The sequence below is a fragment of the Chenopodium quinoa genome, unplaced genomic scaffold (assembly GCF_001683475.1).
Source record: "Chenopodium quinoa cultivar QQ74 unplaced genomic scaffold, ASM168347v1, whole genome shotgun sequence".
Taxonomy (NCBI): Eukaryota; Viridiplantae; Streptophyta; class Magnoliopsida; order Caryophyllales; family Amaranthaceae; genus Chenopodium; species Chenopodium quinoa.
In genome coordinates, this window is record NW_018745080.1 from 1,787,262 (window position 1) to 1,809,531 (window position 22,270).

General features: G+C 41.6%; 1 protein-coding gene across 4 annotated transcripts; it reads left to right on the top strand.

Moving 5' to 3' along the window:
* Positions 1-992: 992 nt before the first annotated feature.
* On the top strand, positions 993-21,886 carry LOC110709723. Of its 4 annotated transcripts, XR_002509026.1 has the most exons (3): positions 993-3,471; positions 15,046-15,102; positions 15,833-21,886. XR_002509026.1 is itself a non-coding variant. In XM_021887951.1 (2 exons), the coding sequence occupies exons 1-2, from the start codon at positions 2,971-2,973 to the stop codon at positions 21,464-21,466; spliced, it is 585 nt and encodes a 194-aa protein (XP_021743643.1). In that variant the 5' UTR covers positions 1,010-2,970; the 3' UTR covers positions 21,467-21,886. The 4 variants fall into 4 exon arrangements, 1 of the variants encoding a protein (XP_021743643.1); XR_002509024.1 differs by having other exon boundaries at positions 15,046-21,886; XR_002509023.1 differs by lacking the exon at positions 15,046-15,102 and having other exon boundaries at positions 994-3,471.
* Positions 21,887-22,270: the final 384 nt, after the last annotated feature.

A 22,270-nucleotide genomic window follows, 5' to 3' on the forward strand; every position in this document is an offset into this window, starting at 1 on the left:
GACCAGCTAGGCGCCGGCCAGGGTTGGGCTGGGGGGCAGCGGTGGCTAGGTTGGTGGTGGTTTATTTATTTTATTTTTTAAAAGTTTTTTAATTCTTTATTTAAGTAATTAATTAAATAATATTAATAAAAGCCAATAAGTGACAGCCGTGTGGCACAGTTAACCTTAATGACTAACGGAGTTAACGGCGTTAGTCATTAAGGGCATGTTGTGGTACATGGTAAATTAGAAAGTTTTTGGTGGTATATGGTGAATTAAGTTAAAACTCAGTGGTATATGGTGAAAAATCCGATTTTTTTTTTTTTTTTTTTCATTTGTTTAATGTAGTACATTGGATTATGAGTTATAATGACATTTCAAGAAATCAAAATCAAATAAGAAGAATGTCTTGAAACACTAACATAGTATTCCATACTCCACAGATGTTATCACATAGCCTCCTAAAAATCATACTATCTATAAAATTCTTTATTTTCAAAATGATACTCATAATTTTTACTTTGTAGTATATCTCTTTTTTCAAAAAAAAAACAACCCAAACATATGTTTTTAAAAAAAAAAATTAGAAAAAAGTCTTAAAGCCCGTTACAATGTAGAACATGTCAAGTAGTGAAAACAAAATAACAGTAAAGGTTGTACTTGTACTTCTTTAATTATCAAAGACACAACCAATTTTATGATAGAAAAACGCCACTAAGTCACCAACGGATTGTTTTCGAGTTAATCTGTCAGTAGAAAATTAAGATTAACAACGCAATTATACAGTGTATTAGTGAAAGATACCCTGAATTAGTTAATTTGATTAGTGAAAAACAGAGTACTGAAACAGAATTGTACGGTTTTCACTACTTACAAGAAGCTAAATGGCTAAAAATGTACGTACATTATAATTTTTTCTTTTTCCAAATTTCTTTTTTTTTTTTTTTTTTTTTTTGGTGAAGACATTATACAAGTAAAATATATACATATAGAATTTGTATGTATTCTTTTTTTTTTTTTTTTTTTCTCCTGACGGGAAATGTGTATGTATTCTTGAAACTATAAACTACCCATGCTTTGGAACCTAAATTACAGAAAATAACAGTTAAAAAATATGAAAAATGATCAACTAGTATTTTTCTTTTTACTTTGAATGAGGTATTTCTTTAAAAATGTCTCCCCCTGCCCCTCCCCCGACCCTGCAGGTACTCCAACCAGCCTTCATCAGCAGTCATCGCCGGCGAGTTTGCCTCCGATCCTACCGCAGAAATCCTTCAAATCCACTCTCTCCTCCCCTCTTCCGTCTTCCTCCTTCTCTCCATCCTTCCCTCTTGACTCTATTGCCGCTTCTTCCCCCCCGCCTGGTTTCTCCTCTGTCAATCAGGTGTTTTTGGTGCTAGAAAAAGACCGTTGTGTCGCTTTATGCTCGATTTGGCAGTTTTCGCTGATTGGGAAAGTCATTGGAAAATCTTTCTCCGTGTCTTTTCTGAAAGATCTTCTGAAGAAAGCTCTTGTTCATTGTTCTGATTGGGATTTTCTCCTTCTGGGTAAAGGCTTCTTCTTGCTTAAGTTCAAGTCTAATGAAGATTTGCAAGCCACTCTTGAGCGTGGACCGTGGAAAATTGGTAGGTTTCCTTTGATTTTGAAACTTTAGGAACCATGTTTCAGGCCGTCAGACGCGGTCATTGACTCAGCGGTGCTGTGGGTTACGTTGCCAGAACTACCGGTGGAGTTTTATGAGAAGGACATTCTAATGGGTATTGGTAATTCCCTAGGTAAGCTAGTCAAGATTGATGTCAAGACGTTGGATAGGGGTAGAGTTCGCTTTGCAAGATTGCTCATCCAGTTTGATATGTCAAAACCTTCCTCTTCTGCAATCTGGATTGGTAAATTTCTCCAACCAATCCAAGTTCAAGATGCCTCAAAATTCTGTAAAGTCTGCAAAAGTTATGGTCATTGGAGTTTGGATTGTAAGAGAGTTCAACCTAGAAGTAATGCAGGGCTTTTCTCTAAATCCGATCACAACCCGTCGGAAAACAATGATGGTTGTGTGTCGGTCAAAGAGAAAGCCGGGAAAAAGCATAAGGTGGCGCCACCTAATTAGGAGGCGGTGCAACGAGGTGGACCCACGAAAATTTGGGTGGAAAAAAGAAAACAAGATTCGACCCTGGTTGAGCGCCATATTTCTGTTTTGGGAAATGATAATTTGAATTTTGAATTTCCTGCATCAAACACACGTCACCTCTCTTTGCCACCTCAGATAGTTCCAGCTGGTTCCCACTCACTTTCTCTAGACTCTTCTTCTTCTCCCTCTAGTCAAACCAGTCCACACTCTCTCTCTTCCATCCCTATCTCAAAAAATCCTTTCTACTCTCTCGCCTAACTCCCTCTTTTCGGACGAAAATGGTGTCCAATTATGCGACCTACAACTCATCTCCAGCTCGGGACTTGTTTCACCCATCGAGAAACCCCGACCACTCTCCATCTTCAACCCCGACCAGCACTCCGAACCCATTGGCATCTCTGCCATGGACACCGCCGTCTCCTCTACCTTACTTGGAACACCCACATGGTGGATCTAGCCCCCCCGGAAACCGGAATTTCAGATCTGAACCTAAACAACATCCAATTTATGCTAGAATCGCTAGATTGAGAAGATGTAAGGATCGTTCCCTCAGAAATTCTCCGTCACCTGATCATGAATTCGTCGGTTGTCCCGGAGGAATGGAAAGAGCTGAAAATGCTTTCGAATCAAGGAGATTTGCTTCCTGCCCACCTCCCAAATATGGCAGATCTGAATTTTCTGTCGGAAGAAGTGAAGCAATTCTTTTCCTGGAGAATAGAACAACTAGCTTTGGAGAACTCCGTGAATATTATCCCCCCAGAATTTGCTTCTTTCTGGAACCTCCACCGGTAATTCCTCGTCATATAGAGATGATTCAAATGCAATTCCTTACTGTCACAATGTAAACAAGAAATTGGACGAATTTCATGAAAGTGGTCAAAGCCAGAAGAAGGGAACGCCAAATTCAGTGGAGTGTGTGTTGGGAGTTCGTAGGAGCTCAAGGGCTCGAAAGATCAATAAGTCTATCCTTGGAGCCGAGGCACTACATTTTATTCGATTCGACAACTGGTCAAGATCGAGAGTATCTGAGAGATCTACCAAGCGGGGAAGTAGATCCCTTTCCTCTCCCCCCAATAATCCGTGATATGTCGATTCTCTATTGGAATGAGAGAGGGATAGCGAGAATGTCCTTCTTGAGAAATATTAGGCTTTTGATTCAGCAACACCAGTCGCACATGCTTGTTATTTCTGAAGTTCGAGTGGGAAGGTTGGATACCGACAAGATTGTTCGTAAACTCACCTATGATGAATGGTTAATGGTGGAACCGGCTGGGCTGTCTGGAGGAATCGTCGTTCTGTGGCGGTCGGACTATGTGTCCTTTGAACCCACAAGAACAACGAGTCAGGGCATCCATGGTATAGTTCAGGTGCTTTCCCCTCCTAAAACTTTTTTCTTATCCAATGTTTATGCTAATCCTAAATTCCGTGTGAGAAAATTGTTGTGGTCTAATTTTGAGTTATTGCATTCTTTTATGGATTTGCCGTGGATTGTTCTGGATGATTTGAATGAAGTATGCTATTCTCATGAAAAATTTGGTGGTAGGCCGATAAAGCCTCACAGAGCTAATGCTCTTTTGAATTGTATGCATTCCTGCAATTTAGTTGATTTGGGGTATTATGGCCAAAAATTCACTTGGACTAATAAAAGAAAAATTGGGCCGATTCTTGAAAGGCTGGATAGGGCTTGGGCTAATGTAGATTGGGTCTCTCTGTTTCCCTCAGGCCACCTAAAAATTCTCCCTCGCCTTACCTCTAATCACCGCCCCATCCTTTTATGCTTTGCCGAGAGAAGTGGTTTTCAAGCTCCCAAACCTTTTGCACTTTGAACCTATGTGGTGCTTAGATCCCTCCTTTGATCCTCTTGTTTGTTCTGAATGGTGTAAAAGTAACAAATTTTTTTTTGATAAATTGAATGACTTGTCAACTAGTTTACTTAATTGGAATAAAAATGTTTTTGGCAATATTTTTCAGAAATAGGCTCGTCTCATGGCGAGGTTGGAGGGTATTAAAAAATCCCAAGGATCAAATGGTTTTTCAAACTATCTTTTTGACTTGGAGAAGAATCTACAAGAAGAACTCTTGGAGATTCTTCACCAAGAGGAGTTGTTTTGGATGATGAAGTCTAGAGACAATTGGTTAGTTGAAGGGGATAGGAACACTTCCTTCTTTCACAAGTCGGTCTTTATTAAGAGAAGTAAAAATAGAATTATCTCCTTATGCTCCGATGTAGGTGACTAAATTTCTGACCCTATCTTTCTGAGATCTCATATTAGGAGCTATTTTTTGAATCTCTTCTCCTCCTCCTTTGTGAGTGCCCCGGATCCTGATGCTTTTCCTCTCCCCCTCCTTGATTCTAGAGCTAGGATATCCATCTCTCACCTTCTTGATCACCATGAAATTTGGGGGGTCATCTCTAAGTTGGGGTCTTTCGAAGCTCCTGTCCCGGATGGTTACCATCTTTTTTTCTACAAGAAGTATTGGGACACCTTGAATCCTGACCTTACCTTTTTCATTAGGAAAATCTTTGGAGATAAGGCCATCCCTGAGAGCATTAATGAGACCTTGATTGCCATGATTCCCAAAACCTCATACCTTTTTTCTATCACTCAATTTAGACCTATTAGCCTTTGCAATACGGTTTACAAGATTGTCACCAAGCTCATAGCCAATAGACTTCGAAGTTTTCTCCCCTCTAGGATATCTCCAAATCAGAATAGCTTTCTTCCGGGGAAGGGTACGGAAACTAATGTCATTATGGTGAATGAGACCCTTCACTCTATGAGAAAGAGAAAGGTGTATAGGGTAGCTCCCGTTGAGCTGCCCCGTGTTCTAAGCACCTCTTAGGAGGTGCGCACTAAAGCCAGTCCAGTCTAAGGTTAGGGAAAACCTTCTAGGGGCTCAGCCTCGTGGCTGACCTCAGCAGGGCTCAGCCTGCAGCACCAAGAATGGAATAACTATAAATAGTAACCCAAATGCAACAAGAAAGAGGTTAGACACATATATTTAATAACTTATCCATTATTTTTCAAAAAACAGCCTTACTAATTTAACCATCGGAGGGGGGTTCCTTGAAGCCACCCCCGAGGGCATAACCACCGTTATTGTGCAGGTGACTTCCGACCGACGTTCAGGCTAGACTCCCAGCCAGGCTCCGGAGCTACCCCGGAACAATTGGCGCTAGAAGGAGGGAGTAGTTCCAACACCTTAGCTCAACCAGTGAAGCTTGTTCGAGGTCGGAATAGCCGCCATGACGGAGGAAAAACCAGATCCGACGACCAAAACACCATTGACCGATAATGCTCAAACACCACAAAATAAACCCGATCCTGCAAAAACAACTGCAAAATTAATCTTGATCAGTACCCATAACCTAAATCAAGCTCGAGCCTCTTGCGACATCACCAAAAATACAAATGGAGCCTATAAACCAATCGAACCAGCCCAAACAGTTCGATTCGGAATGCCGCTCACAAAACAGAACGAGGGGATTACTCAAACACCGACAGGAAAGCTTTAGACGATGCACATACCAAAGGTATTGCAGAACTTGTCCCAGTGCAGTAAGGAGCAGCTGGTTGCTATGACAGCTGTGCTAAACTCATTTGGAAAAGGGTTGAGTTCCACTCGTCCGCAGATATCTGCTGGGTAGACCCTTGCCAAATCACGCGCGCAGAGTCTGACCATAGAGCAGAAGGAGTTGGCAGCCCGCCCTGAGGAAGAGGGTGAAGGAGTTGGAGGCTAGAAACTTGAACAAGGAGTGGAGTTCGGATGAATCAGGAGAGGTTCCAGCTGGGAATCAGCGCAGTAGATCCCCAACCCATATTCAGTCTTTGAGCCCAGCACGTTCCAAGAAGGCAAAGATCATGGTGATCCCTGATGACTCACCCTTCTGCAAGGAGATTTTGGAGGAACCAATAGAAAAGATCAAGATGCCTTCGTGCAAATACAATGGAACAACGACTCCTAAGAACCATTTGTCTGCCTTCGAGAGTCACATGGTCTTATACACCAGAACCGACTCAGTTTGGTGTAAAGCATTTCCTCTAACCCTGTAAGGATTGGCGGCAGAATGGTATTGCTTGTTAGAGAAAGGGTCAGTTTATTCGTATAATGGCCTGAAGAGGCTATTATTCATGGATCATTTTTTCACATTAGTGGATCGCACTAGAATGACAACGGAACTGATGTCACTAGAGCAGGGAAAGACTGAGTCACTCAGAGACTTCATAACTTGATTCAACAAAGAGGCAACATCAATTCCCAACATGAGCCAAGAAGTGGCGTTGCTTTCCCAGGGTTAGCATTCAGGAAATATATAGGCAGAAAGAACCTGAAAACCCTAGTGAAAACTTTAGGCAAAGCCCATGAATTCATCAAAGGGGATGAGACAGACAGAGCTATGCTAACCAGAAAGTACGCCTCTGCCAAGCCGAGCATACGACAGAGCTTAGTCGAGCAGAAGCGACAAACAAGCCAGAGCTTAACCCTGCTGGATAAGGCAGACCAGCAGAGAAGGGATAATGAAAGGTATTCTAGCCAGAGGAGACAGGGTTGAGGTAGGTTGCAGGGCAGGTACAAACAATATACCCCGCTGACCCACAGCCGATCTCACATCTTCAATGTGAATAAGTATGATGACAAGTGGCAGAGACCACCAAGGATGACCACAAATAACCTAGACCCAAAGAAGTGGTGTGACTTTCACAGAGACAAAGGACATACAACAGAGGAATACATCCACCTCAAAGACAATATCGAAGACCTCATAAGAAGGGGGTATCTGAATCAGTTTAAGCAGTACGCTGGGCAGGATAGGAGTCGAGGTAATGAAAGACCCAGAAATGACCGATGGAGGGTTAACAGGAATGACAAGAACAAGCAGGAGGAAAAAGACAAAGACAAGAGAGAGCTAGGAGACGTGTTGGTGATTAGTGGGGGGGCCCGTGCACGGAGGAACAATTAGTAGAGCCAGGGCTGACCTCAGAGACATGGTCTATCAAGTGAACTATAATGAACGCAGAAAATGGCCACCGCCACCTCCTCAGCCAAAGGTGGTATTTGATGAGCAGGATCAGCACGGAGTTATATACCCACATGATGACCCCTTTAGTAGTTTCCATAACAATTGCGAATTGAAGAGAAAGGAGAGTTCTGGTAGATGGAGGTAGTTCAGCCAACATCATGTTCATAGACGCCTTCCATAAAATGCGTCTAGACAGCATGGACCTCAAAGGGGTGAACTATGAAGTCATAGGGTTTGATGGCTCAGGAATGATACCAGATGGGATAATAGAATTGCCACTTCAAGTGGGAGAAGGAACTCATGCCAGGAACGTGAGGGCATAATTCTTTGTCATAAACTCTCAATCCCCTTACAATGTAATTATGTGTAGACCTCTCATCCACAAAATAAGTGGAGTGGTGTCTATGCTACACTTGGCGCTTGCTTACGCTAACAACAGAGGCTGCTTGGCCAAGTTGAGAGGCTGTCTGAAAATAGCAAGGCAATGTTACATTATTGCTCTGAGGAACCCAGTGAAATACGGCTCTCAGCCCAAAGTCCCAAAACAGGTAGCAAAAGAAGAAAAAGTTTCCAGAAAAAGGAAGAGACAGGAGAACAGGGAAGAAAAGGAGAAGCAGAGGCTAGCCATGGAAAATTTCGAGCAGGAGAAGGAAGAGGCAGCCCGTCTAACCCCAGAGAGGGAGCATGAAGTAATTGCACTGGTCAAAGGAGACGAGTCTAGAACAGTGAAGATTGGGAAAGACATTGAGCCTGAAGTCAGGGTGAACCTGGTAGCGCTGCTCAGAAAGAACGAGGTGTTTGCATTCTCAGCGGACGAAATGCAGAGTATTGATCCAAAAATCATGGAACACCGTCTGAATGTCAAGAAAGACTCGAGACCAGTAAAGCAGAAGTTAAGAAATTTCTCTGTAAAGAAAAATAAGGCTATCCACGAAGAAGTAGACAAGCTCTTGGCTGCAAAGTTCATAGAACCTTTTGACTACCCAGAATGGCTAGCAAACGTAGTAGTTTCATGAAAGCCAACTGACAGTGGAGAATGTGTGTAGACTTCACAGACCTGAATCGAGCCTGCCCAAAAGACTACTATCCTCTGCCTAGAATAGATCAGATGGTAGACTCAACGAGTGGGCATGCACTTCTGAGTTTTATGAATGCCTTCTCGGGCTACCACCAGATCAGCCTGTATGAGCCAGACAGAAAGAAAGCTGCCTTCATCACCGAATGGAAGAGTATTTAACTATGTCGCAATGCCTTGTGGCCTCAAGAATGCAGGGGCTACATTCCAGAAAACCATGGACAAGGTCTTTGCTCGCCAGAAGGGGAGGAATGTAGAAGTATAGTAGACGATTCCATAGTAAAGAGTCTGACAGCACACAATCACATCTCTAACTTGGAAAAAACGTTCAACACATTGAACAAGTATCACATAAAGTTAAACCCAAAGAAGTGTGTATTTGGGGTAACAGCAGGAAAGTTTTTAGGCTTCTTGGTGAGTGAAAAGGGAATTGATGCAAACATAGAAAAAATATAAGCTGTTCTGAGTCTCCCAGAGCCTAAGAGTGTCAAGGATGTTATAAGGTTGACAGGCAGAATGACAGCCCTTATCAGGTTCATCGGTATGTCAGCAGATAAGGCTTTACCATTTTTTCAGCTCCTGAAGGGCAATCGTACGTTCAAGTGGGAACAAGCAGAAAAGGAGGCATTTGCCAAAGTAAAAGAACACCTGGTCAGCCTGCCAACGATGACAAGCCCAGGGGTAGGAGAGAAGCTACTATTATATGTGTCTGCGTCGCAACAAACAATAGGGTCATTCCTGCTGGTGGAAAGAGGAAAAACTCAGCACCCAGTTTATTTCGTCGGCCACGTCCTAACCCAGGCAGAACAGAGATACGCGCTAGTAGAAAAAATGGCCCTAGCCGTTGTCACTACTACAAGAAAACTGAAATCATACTTTGATGCTCATGTGATACAAATATTAACAAATTACCTGCTGGAAAAAGCTTTGCAAAGAATGGATGCCTCAGGCAGGTTACTAAATGGGCAATAGAATTGACTGAGTACGAGCTAGAAATCAAGCCTAGAACAGCAATAAAGGCTCAAGCTTTGGCAGACTTTATAGTAGAGGCAAGTTATGAAGACATAGAGGAAGAGGTTGGGATGTGGAAGTTGGTTGTGGACTGTTCGGCTGCTAACACAGGCAGCGGGGCTGGAGTAATCATGGTATCACCGGAAGGCAACATTTTCGAATATGCAATAAAATACAAGTTTCAAGCCTCCAATAATGAAGCCGAGTACGAGGCCACGCTGGCAGGATTGAGGATGAGTTTGGCAGTTGGTGCTAAAAAAGTAAAACTTCAGACTGACTCGCAACTAGTAGCAAGCCAGCTCAGGGGGGAGTATGAGGCCAGAGAGCCACTGATGCAGAAATCAAGTCAGCTGTGAAAGAATTGACATCCCAGCTGGTTGGCTTTGATATTGAGTTGGTCTCTAGGGCTGAGAATGCCCACTCAAGCGGATGCACTCTCCAAGCTAGCGAGTTCGACGTTGCAGAGTTTGAGCAGAATCGTGATGGTAGAATTCTTGGAAGGAAAAAGTGTTGAGAAGCAGTAGCAAGTAATTGCGCTAGCCAGAGAAGGGCATGGTACTCAGACATATTGGCATACAAGCTACACGACATGCTACCTGAAAATGAAGAACAAGCAAAGGCAGTAAGAAAAAAAAGCATATAGATACCAAGCCCGTCCGCATATGTGTCCCAGAGTGGGAACAACAGGAAGTCATGAAAGAAGCCCATGAAGGGATTTGCGCAAACCACATAGGGGGAAAAGCCCAGGCAGTAAAAATCATCAAACGGGGAGCGTACTGGCCAACCTTGACCCAGGACGCCCTGAATTATGTCAAGAAGTGTGAGCAGTGCCAGAAGTACTCCCCAGTGATAAATCAGCCTGCTAACAATCTCACTCCAATTCTCAACCCTATGTCTTTTCCCCAGTGGGGAATGGACATCTTAGGGCCATTCACTACTAGCTCAGGGGGCAGGAAGTTTTTGATCGTTGCTGTGGACTATTTCACAAAATGGATAGAGGTAGAGCCTAGTACACTAAAGCCTCGCAAGTCAGAACGTTCATATGGAAAACTCTCATCACTAGATTCGGAATCCCACAATGTATAGTGTTCGATCATGGCTGCCAGTTTGATTGTGACACCATCAGAGATTACCCCGAAGAGATGGGAACGAAGTATGCTAGCGCTTCTGTCTGTCACCCGCAGAGTAACGGGCAGGCAGAGGCAGCCAATAAGCAAATATTGTTCGCCCTGCTAAAGAAATTGGAGGAGCACAAGGGTTTATGGGCTGATTTAGTCCCATAGGTGTTATAGGCCAACAGAACCACAGAGAAAGAAGCAACAGGGAAGAGTCCTTTTTCTCTGGCGTACGGAGCTGAGGCAGTAGTTCCCATTAAAGTGTAACTCCCACGTCTAAGGGTACAACATTATGATAGCCTGAAAAACGAAGATAGACTGAGAGAAGAGTTGGATCTCCTGCTAGAGGTTAGGCTGAAAGCTGCCCTAAAGTTAGCTGCTCAGAAGAGCAGAATGGCTAAGGTCTACAATAGAAAGGTAAAGCATAGAGAGCTCAGTGAAGGGGATTTAGTTATGAGAAGAACTGCCGTTGTTGGCAGAGGAAAGATGCATGAGAAGCTGAGTGCAAACTGGAAAGGACCCTTCATAATACACAAACAGGTAGGGCCAGGGGCCTACTTGCTCTCTGATCAAGATGGCTGCATCCTAAGAAACAGCTTTAATGCTGACGTTTTAAAGAGGTTTTTCATGTAGTTCAATGTTTTTATTTCAGTTGCCTATATAATTCTAAGTAAAGAAAAGCCTGAACCATTATTTTGGCTAAGTTGTAACTTTAAGGAAGTGGAACATTAACCTTTGTGTGAGGCGTTTCACATTTTTCAATGGAATATCTAACCTCTGCGTGAGGCCTTTCCTTGGACGTAACATTTTATTAAATTGCTTACTTGTCTATTTGCAAGATATCACACTTTTCTGCCAATGCAAGCAGGGAGAAGCAAGGAATGCTGCAACAAAGCAAAGCCCAACATGAGCTATGAAAATTGAAGCATAATGCTTTTATCTCACTAAAGCCTCGCTATAACAAAGCAGAGGTAGAAACCCTGCTCACAGAAACAGCGGCATAACAATCAAAACCGCACTATAATAAAGTAGCGGCACAAAATCCCAGAACCCTGCCCTAAAGGCAGAGGGCGGTCATGAAAAAGCAAAAGAAAGGGGCCACGCACAATCCCACGCTCAAAGTGTTTTCAGCCCTAGAAGGAAATTGTTACGACAGGGACGCTTAAAGTAAAATTTGCTTTAGTAAACCAGAGCCAAGAACACTATTAGGCAAGGGTAACCAGGAACTCGGCCAAAGGGGCAGCAGTGTCAGCCAGGAAAAGGGAAAGCTCCAAAATGGCAAAAATAGGAGTACCCTCTTCCCCTGACAACTGAACCGAGAGCACATCAAACAAAAATGTGTAATAAAGAACGCACAACCAAAAGAAAAGAAGAAGCTGAAAACCAGAATATGTACAACAAAATAAACTACAAAGTATTTGCCAGAAAACCCCCGGCACTAGGTAAAAACCAAAAGTGCAAGTTTGAAAAACACTAAGATATTGTTCTAACAAACAGGAGAAGAGCAAGCAGTTTTGGCAGTAATCCAAGACAATCAAAGACCTCAAAAACAACACAACCATTGGCGGCCAAACACCCCAATGGCAGAAGAAAGCAAAAGCTAATAAGCACTAACTCACTATGGGGCGGGGAGAGGGGTACTCAGACGAGCCGCTAGAGGAAGAAGAACGTGGCCGCCAAAGCCTTTATTGGTTAGCAGGAAGTGTTAGATGATTTAGAGTGTATGAGAGAATTATGATCATTTGATTTATTTCGGATAATTTAGAGTGTCAGAGTGGAGCGCCCGCGCCATTGTTCAACGCGCTCGCGCAAGGTTGACGCAGTCCGCGTTAAAAGCGCGTCAAAATCGCGCCAAATCTCTAGAAAGATGCAAAATTTTGGCAGAATTGGGTAGGCGTGCCCGCGCGGCCTGGTGGCCCTGCCGCGCCTCTTTGAGTCGCGGCCGCGCTGCTTCCCTTGTTTGCGGGTTTTTGCGGTTATTTTCTCGGCTTTTAATATCTTTTGTGTTATCGAAAGGATATAGAGTTTTTAGATTACATATTTCTTCCAACATTATTCTCCTAATTTTCTCTCAAACTTCTTGCAAAGTTTTGTGAGAAAAATTCTTGAAATTTGCCATCTTTGTGAATTGTTCATTGTATTTCGTTTCTAGTGCTAAGAACGAAATTGGCTGTCAATTGTATCTCAAAGAGGATTTCCGGTTTAACCCAAGCACCGTGTGGGGGAAATAAACCTCTTTAGGAAAGTGTATACACGCCTTTGACAGTGTATCAAGGTTTGAGACTTACATGGTCATCGGTATTCTCATGTTCATACTTGGTGTTGTCGGCTTGGAGGAAAGGCAAGTTTAATCTCTTCACACTAGTGTAGTCTTTAGAAATTTCTGTAATTTCTTAATTCTTAATAATACATTGATTGAAATATAATTTAGGTTTTGTTCTCACACAAATTTAAGTGTTTTTCTTATTGAATTCACTAAAAACCTAACAAGAAGAACATCCACCCCAATAGCAGCCGCAGGGTCGGGAGACTCGGCAGGAACCTTGTTAAGAACAGTGTGGTCTGGAATACCACAGGCAGCGATGCGAGGGTGGTCAGAAGGATACGCATAAACATCTTGGTTTCCAGCCTGATCAACCCTGTTCCAAAACTTTCAAACTTCACTTGCTGCCCCTCTTCTGTACCAAATACATAATTTGCACACCTAAGAGCAGCCTCCCAACCTCCATCATATCTATCTGTGAGCAAGTCTGCAAAAGTCTGAGAGGAGGCAAACTCCACTAAGTTTTTTTTCTGCGAGCTGCGTTAAGCTCCGCAGTACGTACGGTCTCCCTCCAAACAAGCAACAATCGCCTCCAAACTTTGCACTTGGGCTTGAGCCCTCTTCAGCTTGTCATCACGTTCTGCCAGCATCTATGCAGCCGGGAGGTACTTGGTTAGTTGAAGTTAAGCAGCACGCAGCGCATCATCCTTCTCCTTCAATCCACGCTCTAGCTCTGCTTTCTCGTTCTGAGCCCGCTCCAAGTCTGCCACCTTCTCATTAAACGTGAACTCTGAGACTGATACCCCTTCTCAACAGTGAGCAAAGCATTAGCCAAATCACCGACAAAGCGATTGAGCTGGGCAGCCAACAAAGAAGAAAACAAGTTCAGTATGAATTGAAAAATAAACCGAAGAAAATAAAGGGCAACTAAGAGCGAAATAAAACAGTACCTTTTGTAGGTCATGGCAGGCAATGGCAGCAGGAACGCTGACATACTCATTCCCAAGGTCAGCGAAAAGCCGAATGACCTGAGTCAGCCTATATCCTAAGGTACCTCCCTGAAGAGGATCATCCAGGAAAATAGACTCGTCAGCGCTGACATTTAGAGCAGGACAGAAAGGCTCGTCAGCCACCCCAAAAGGACATGGCTGTTATACCCCGTATTTTTGAAAGGTATTTTAGTCTCGTATTTTGACGTATTTTTCTAAATTAATTATTTTCTAAAGAGTATTTTAGTTTTGGAGCCAAATTGATATTTAAATTTTGGCGCCTAAATCATTATTTTACAAAACTAATTAAATTGGATAATCCAATAAATGAAACTATTTTATACTTATGTTATAAATAGTATTTTTGATTTCTCAAAATTTAAATAGCTAAACCGAAATTATATTAATTCGGTAGATTAATTAAAATGTATTTTCGGTTTTCATAGAATAAAAATCTAAATTGTTTTAATATTTTTCTAAATTAATTATTTTCATGAAATATATTAATTTTCGGATTTTATACAATAAAAATTAATTATTATATGTCAATATTTTCGGCCACCCTAATTATTTAATAAAAATCTGATTTTTATTCTTCAATTATTAATTTTCACAAATAAATTTTATGGGATTATTAATTTTAGGTAAATAAATTATTTTACAAAATCCTTAAATTAACATAGAAGGACCGAAAATATTGAGAAATATTAAGCTCAATATTTTCGGCCACTCATGAATTTTCTAAATGCTTTTAATTTATTTTATTAAAAATAAAAATCCTTTAAAATTCCTTATTTCTATTCTTAAATCTAAAATCTCTTGATCTTATTCTATACTTGCACTCCAAGCTCAAAACCTACTAAATAATATTTCATGACCAAATAAAATCTAATATCCTTCCATACATTTAAAACCCTAATTTCTATTCTTTAAAATTTCCATAAATTATACAACCCTAAATTTCTATAAACTCATCACCTAAACACCTATAAATACCCCCTCATAACTCTCATATTCTTTACACCAAAAACTCAATTCCCTTCTTTTCTTTTACTCTTCTTTTCTCTCAAACTTTTCCTATTTTTGTTTTCCTCTTTTCTAAAAGAAAATCTGCCCGTATATCTTTGGAGCCAATTTTCGGGCACTTCTGTTCAGTTTTTGGAATTTTCTATTTCACAAAAAATTATTCCTCTTGAAAAATCCTTAAGGTTAGGCTCAAGAATCACCCAATTCGGAGTTATATCAAAGGCGTTATGACCTCTGCAAGTTCTGCCTATCCTTTCCAACGCAAATTCAATTTCCTATAATCCTATTCCTTTATTTTCTTCATGGTTAATTTTCTAAAATATAATTACCTATTTCACAGTTATAATTTTATATTAAAGTGTTTTATAGTCCATGCAAATTAGATTTGGGTTTATGTCTAAAGATGTTGTGATAACCGTATGGTTATGTTAATTGCAAGGTGTATTCGTGATTGAACTTTGAAAGTGCGAAGTGTTGATTGATATTCGGAATTAAGGTACGTTATGTGGTTAGATACCTTCGAAAGTTGATTATGAAACTACATTTTATGATCGTATGAAATTATAATCTATTCCGTATGAAATTATATTTGTGAAACTATAAATTATGTTCCGTATGAAACTATGATTTATTATGAAACTATAAATTATTATGTTCCGCATCAAATCATATTTTATTACATTCCGTATGAAATCATGTTTTATGAATTTATGAAATTATGTTCCGTATTAAATTATGAAATTTTGTTGGATTGAATTAAATGATTTGGATTTAAATCAAAAGGGCCTTAAATTGTGATTGGAAATTATTGGAAATGATTTGCAAGTTTGTTGTTATGTAAGTGTGATGGATTTTTAAAGACGAGTTTTTAAACAAATCAATCGATATGTTGAATCCCACTTAGGGAATGGTTTAGAGAAGACTATGGACTTTGCATGACCTAGTCTTTCCTCAAGTTTGGCCTTTGATTATAAAGTAAACCACTTGGGGGGTGTGCACACTTAGTGAGGAATTGGTTTTGGAACGTAATCAATTGAGTTTTAAACTTGTCTTGAAAGCATTGATTTGGAAAAGCTCTTACATGAGTATGGCATTGGAATTCTTATGAATTAAACTTAAATGATTTAAATTATGTTTTACTTATCTTACACATAATCTACTTAGCTTAATTTGCTAATACGTGCTTTGGTTTTGGCTTTGCCCTGTTTACCATTTATGGTAAGCAGGTGAACTTTTCAGGTGGAAGTTAATTGATGCATACGGGAGTCCACGGGAATTTCACCTAGCTTAGGAAAAGTTTGACTTTGTTTTGTGTCAGAAATTATGAACAAGTTTATTTAAAGTTTTATTAATAAGAATAAAGAATTTTCCGCTGCAAAAGTATTTTTAAAGTATAAGCCTTGCGTTATCACGCGGCGGTAATACGCCCAAGTCTATCTCTGCGGTATTTATACACATTCCGTAGAGGGAGATTTGGGGGTGTTACAATGGCGCAGGTCTTAGAACTGCGTCAATGTGAACTTCAGAAAACTCCAAGGGACCAGCCGACCCGAAAACCCCGCCTACGGATTAGAAGAAACAGAGAAGGGATTAGTGTAAGTCTCCCCAAAATATTGACTCACATAGTGATTAAGTTCGCTAGAGGCAGGAGCAGCCCCACCTTAAGAAATTCAGCGCTGTAACTGGCTCAGAATGGCCAGAGGCTGAAGCAAGCAACTCGTCCACAGTAGGGACTCTATCCCTCTTGGGAGAAGGCTCACGTGGAGGAGAAACCGGCTCCAAGTCAATAACAGGAGTAGGGCCTCCTCTGCCTGAAGTATTAGGCGCAAGCCCACCACCGGCGACGGCTGCGCAGACGATCGCGATATGATCGTGGTTGAGAAATAGGGCTGTGAGTCACCACAACACCAGAAAATGCAGAGGTAGGAAGTTCAACAGTTAATCCTGCGGCTATAAGAATTTCGGGCAGAACATGCCCGGTAGAAACAAAGGATGGGAGAGGTCAACTCTTAGAAAGAGGAGGCAGACCTTCATTAGTGGAGGGCAGAACATGCCCAATAGAAATAGAACCCTACGGCTCCTGCCTAGAGGATACATCAACTTGCATAGGCTTAGAGCCCCCACCTCTGGGGCACCGAAAGAGGCATCAATGAACAAAAAATGCGCAAACTCATCGTTTCTGTGACCTGTAAGGTCAGAAGTTTCATTAACATCAGTGATTTCACGAGTGTAGGCCTTATCCTTATCCACATTGACAGTCTGGGCTGTCCACCGACCGGAGGCCGCAGCCGAAGCATTCGGCGCCACCAAAGACCTAGACTTCTGGGGAGAATCAGCAACCCCCTTAACTTGTTCACTACCAGCAGTATAAGCTTCAGGCTCAACCTCTGCTCGAACAGTGGGAGTAGAACGCGCGGAGGTACCAGCAGTAGCAGCATTACACCTAAACTCAGCAGGGAGAAGGACGCGTCTTGCCCAAACGGGCAGCAGCGTAAACCTCTAACACTTCAAGGGGGAAGGGAGGATACCCTGGAGTCTTAACAAAAGGCTTCCAGGTATCATCCATGCCCAGCAACGATTTGTCTTAATTTATCATAACTTGTGAATTAGAGAAATGCAAGTCAATCGCAGTATTACAGAGAGCAAAGCAGAAAAAAAAAAAGATAATGGCAAATCAAAAGGGAGAATTTTACCTGACTCGTGTGTTGAGCACAGGCGCATGGCAGAAAACTCAGAATTTCCTATAACATATATTCCATTAGGAAGCCACGTCTTGGGAGCATAAGACTCACCCTCAAAGTGATCAAAGGCCCGAGCTTCTTTAGCAGCATCAACCACCAGCAGAGTAATACCCCCCATATTCGACCTGACGTGGCAACAAGAGCAGGGGGCAGCCAAAATGGGCAGGAACTCGCAGCCAAAAGAACATCCCTTGCCAGTCCTTAAAGCGACCCAACTTAGGGTAAGACAAAACTCTTTTAGGCTTGGGCGCAAGATAAAACCAGCTAGAGTCAACACCAGAAGCACTCCGTTTAAATCTAAACGGTTGGTGAAATAAAGAAAGAGACTCTGGAAAAGGTTTGAAGCGCACTGTCCAGAGCAGGCATATCAAAGTGTGCAAAGACGCAGGCAAAATCAGAGAGAGGAATATTGAAGGCACGCAACAACTTGTCTAAAGTTGGATCTAAAGGAAACCTCAGCCCAACATCCAGCTGAGAAGCAAAGACAACAATGTGACCCGCTGGAGGATAGGCAAGGCTGGACCCAGCTTTGGGCAGCACCAACTCATAGCCCTCTCCCAGCCTATAGAATGTTTTATCGCATTCAACCAACTTTAGACGGGCAACCAGCATCCGCCAGTTTGAGCTTAGGATGCAAAGACGAGGACCATCAACTTTATCATCCAAATAAAAGGTAAAGTCACCTAGAGGGACCACCTCGTCCACATACCAAGGTTGGCAGGCATTCAGAGCAGCATCACAAGAAGAGAGAGGCTGGGGGCAGCCATTGGAATATCGGCAAAAGAGGAGTTGCGCTCTACATGATGATCAAAACGGTGCACATCAGATATATCATCTAGCCAAGCAAATTCATGCAAGGGAAACACATCAGGAAATGGACTTTTAGGGGCATCGGTAGGAAGGGTTAGCTTTAACCTCCGCTGCCAGTCGCGTATGACGGGCGGCCCGCAGCTGCAAACGCAGCAGGTGAGGCAACGCATCCCCCTGGTCATCAAGACCCTCTCGTAATAAGGGTCAAAAGTGTCGCTACGCACCCTACCACGAAGATAGGGGCGGAACGTGCAAGGTCAGCAAAAGAAGCAGAAGCGCCAGCGGTAGACTCAATCCCCGATGAAGTATTACTGGGATGAGGAAATATAACTTGAAGGGGAGGATAGGAAATAGGAGGAAAAGGATCAGATGGCCTAGATGGCTCACCTGAGCGAGTCGACTTGGAGGAAGAAGTAGACTCAGACTCGCCATCATCACCGTAACAATGGGCGGAATCATTCTGACTATCAAAAGCGTCCGACATGACCAGAAAAAAGATCTGAACTTGGAAAACATGGAAAGAACAAGAATTTCCAATAAGGAAACGAAACAAGAAGAAAGGAAAAAGAAAAAGGAGCGACAAAAGAGCAAATTAAAAAATGAACAGTATAAATATGCGCAGGGGCAAAGAAATTACAACAACAACAGGACAAAAATCGATCTTTAAACAAAGAGGAAGTGTACAGGAACAAATTAACAACACATAAGGAAAAAAGGAACAATCTTTGAGAAAGAATAAACTAAATTCAGCGAAGGAAGTATGAAAATGGTGAAGGAATGGGTTAAAGACAGTACCTTTTTGATGAACGAGCAACAAACGGGGGGCAATCAGAGCAAAATTCACGGCGAGTGGCACCTGAGCAAAATTGCAGAGTTTAGAGTGAAGGAAATGAGAGAGAAGAAGCTGGAAGAACGAACAAAAGATAAATAACTGTGAAATGATAGGAGAGTAAATGAGAGAAGAAAGAGAAAGAAAAATTTCAAAGTTAAAATACGAATGGGAATGATAGAAGCGCGAAATACAAAGGGAAAATAAAGAAAGGGAATTGAATACCGAACATTAAATGGCAGTTACCTATCCAACTAAGGGAGATAACCACCCACGATGCGCAACCACGTCAAAAAAAAAAAAAAACAAAAAAACAAACAAGAGGTACTAACTTAACCATCGGAGGGGGGTTCCTCGAAGCCACCCCCGAGGGCATAACCACCGTTATTGTGCAGGTGACTTTCGACTGACGTTCAGGCCAGACTCCCAGCCAGGTTCTGGAGCTACCCTGGAACAAAAGGGTAGTAAGGGTTGGTTTATTCTGAAATTGGACTTAGAGAAAGCTTATGATAAGATTGAGTGGGTCTTTCTGAAAAATGCTCTTTCTTTCTCCGGGCTAGACACTCCTTCTATTGAGTTGATCATGTCTTGTGTTTCATCTGTGTCCTCTTCTATTCTGGTTAATGGTATCCCTACTGATAGCTTTAAGCCTTCTAGGGGCATCCGGCAGGGAGATCCCTTATCTCCCTATTTGTTCATCATTTGTATGGAGGTCCTTTCCCAACTTATACATAAATAGGTTGAGAGTAAGACTTGGACTCCTTTTTGTATGGGAAGGAAACAAGTTCCCATCTCTTATCTCCTTTTTGCCGATGACATTATCCTATTTGGTGAAACTTCTATTGAAAACATCCTCTCTCTCAAAGATACTCGATACGTTTTGTGCATTCTCTGGTCAGACCATTAGTGTTCAAAAAAGTAGGGTTCTTTTCTCTAAAAATACTTCCCAAGGTGACAAAAGTTTGTTCTGTGATGCTATGGGCTTTAGAAAAACTGATGATCTCAGCCCCTATTTGGGTTTCCCTATTTCTGCTATTAGACCTTCCAAGAACAAATTCAAATTCATTTATGATAAAATTCTCAAAAAACTTGAGCTCTGTAAGTCTTCAATGCTTTCTAAGGCTGTTAGACTTTGCCTAGTTTCTCCTACCCTTAACACTCTCCCTAATTACTACCTCTAATGCATGATGCTTCCTATTTCGGTTTTGAACCAGTTAAATAGTTTTTTGGCTAAGTTTTTATGGGGGAAGGGTAAAGAGTCAAGAGGTATACATCTAGTTGGTTGGGACAGAATTGCTGCTCCTAAGAGTGAGGGAGGTCTAGGTATCAGATGTTTTAAGGCCCTTAATAAAGCCCATATGTTGAAATTGTGGTGGAGAATGCTTAATCAAGAGAGCAATCTGGCTGTCCAGATCTTGAAAGATAAGTACTCTAAGCCCAATAACTTTTTTCGATCCTTTTCTTCTAGTTCCCACCTTTGGAGAAGCATGGGTAAGGTGTGGGAGTTGTTCAAATCCCATATTCAGTGGGGTGTTGGGAATGGGGTGGATATCTTTACTTGGTCTGATAATTGGATTGGGCTGGGTCCTCTTAGAAGCTTAATTCACTGCCCCTTATAGAGAGGAGAGGAGAGTATCATGCTTGATGAGTGTTTAGCTAACTCCCAATGGGACTTCTCTAATATTTCTTTTGAGCTTCCCGAGGATATTGTTAATGCCTACCTGAGTGTCCCTATCTCTATGGCTGATCAAGATTGTCATGACTTTATTTTTTCAACTCTTACTTTGAATGGAAAATTTTATTTCAAGCAATCTGTTAATATCTTTTGTAATAATAAAATTAATAATAATGAGGTGATCATGAACTTGATTGGATTTGGAGCCTTAAAACAGCCCCTAAGATAAAAAATTTTGTGTGGCTTTGTTACTTGGATAGACTTCCTCACAAGGTTACCTTGTTTAAGAGGAACATCACCAATTTGGATACTTGTGCTTACTGTCACAACTTCCTTGAGAATTCACTTCATATTCTCAGAGATTGTGAGCAAGCTAAAGAGGTCTGGAATTTTCTCCACATGCCTGATTCTTTCTTTTCTCAAAATTTCCAAGACTGGTAACTTACCAATCTCTCTTTCAAACCTCCCCCTTCCCCTGAGATTCATCTACCTTGGAAAACCCTTTTCTCTTTTGTAATCTGGAAGTGTAATGATAGTATCTTCAACCAATCTAACCAACCCTTAGACTCGTCCCTCAGATAAGCCCAAGCTCTAGCTTGGGAATATCACACCTCACTGAAGATCGCTTTGGGTATTTCTACTACCATCCCCTCCGTTTCTTGCTGGAAACCGCATGTCCAACCTTATCTCAAGCTTAATTGTGATGTATCCTTCTTCTCAGATGGGGCTTGGGCTGGTGTGGCTTGTGTTATTCGCGACTTTTCAGGTTCTTGGGTGTTTGGGTTTCAGCAAAAGTGTAGAGTAAAATATGTTAGTATGGGAGAATTGCTTGATATTTCTACAAGGTTGCAATTAGCTCTTGACAAGGGCTGGTCAAAGATTGAAGTGTGTTCAGATTCGAAGCAAGTGTTCGAGCTCATCCATGGTGCCATGACTGTTAAAGATGTTAATTCGACAATTCTAAAATCTTGCAGGGACCGACTAGAGAGATTGCATGAGGCTAGGCTTTATTTTGAAGGTAGGAATGCTAACAGGGCAGCTGACTTACTAGATAAGCATTGTAGGAAGTTTCCGAATCAGGATGTATTACTTGTATTGTTGTATGATCCACTTGACTTTATTCGGGATGTAATTTGGGAGGATAAATCTCCTTAACTCTTTTGTACTTTTGAACTTTTAATCTATTTTCCTGGCCCTGGCTTTGCATCAAAAAAAAAAAAAAAAAATGAAAAATGAAGGTCCATTATTATTATTATTATTATTATTATTATTATTATTATTATTATTATTATTATTATTATTATTATTATTATTATTATCTCAAAAATGACAAAGTCATACAACCTACAAAAAATTAGTGGGAAGCCGAGATACAATCTGGGCCCCCACTCCTCTAGCTATAGCAAAACCTATTCTAGTGAAGATATGAGCAGCAGCACGTGCCCCAATGTCTTGAGTCTTCGAGGACTTCTGGATCCGCTTCAGCAATGCAACCGCCTCCTTCTCTAATTCCCCAAGTGTAGAGAAAGAGAAAGGAAGGAAGCCATATCCAATTGCCCGACAACTAGATTCGTACTTGACCCGCTTCCGATGAGCTGCATCAGCCACA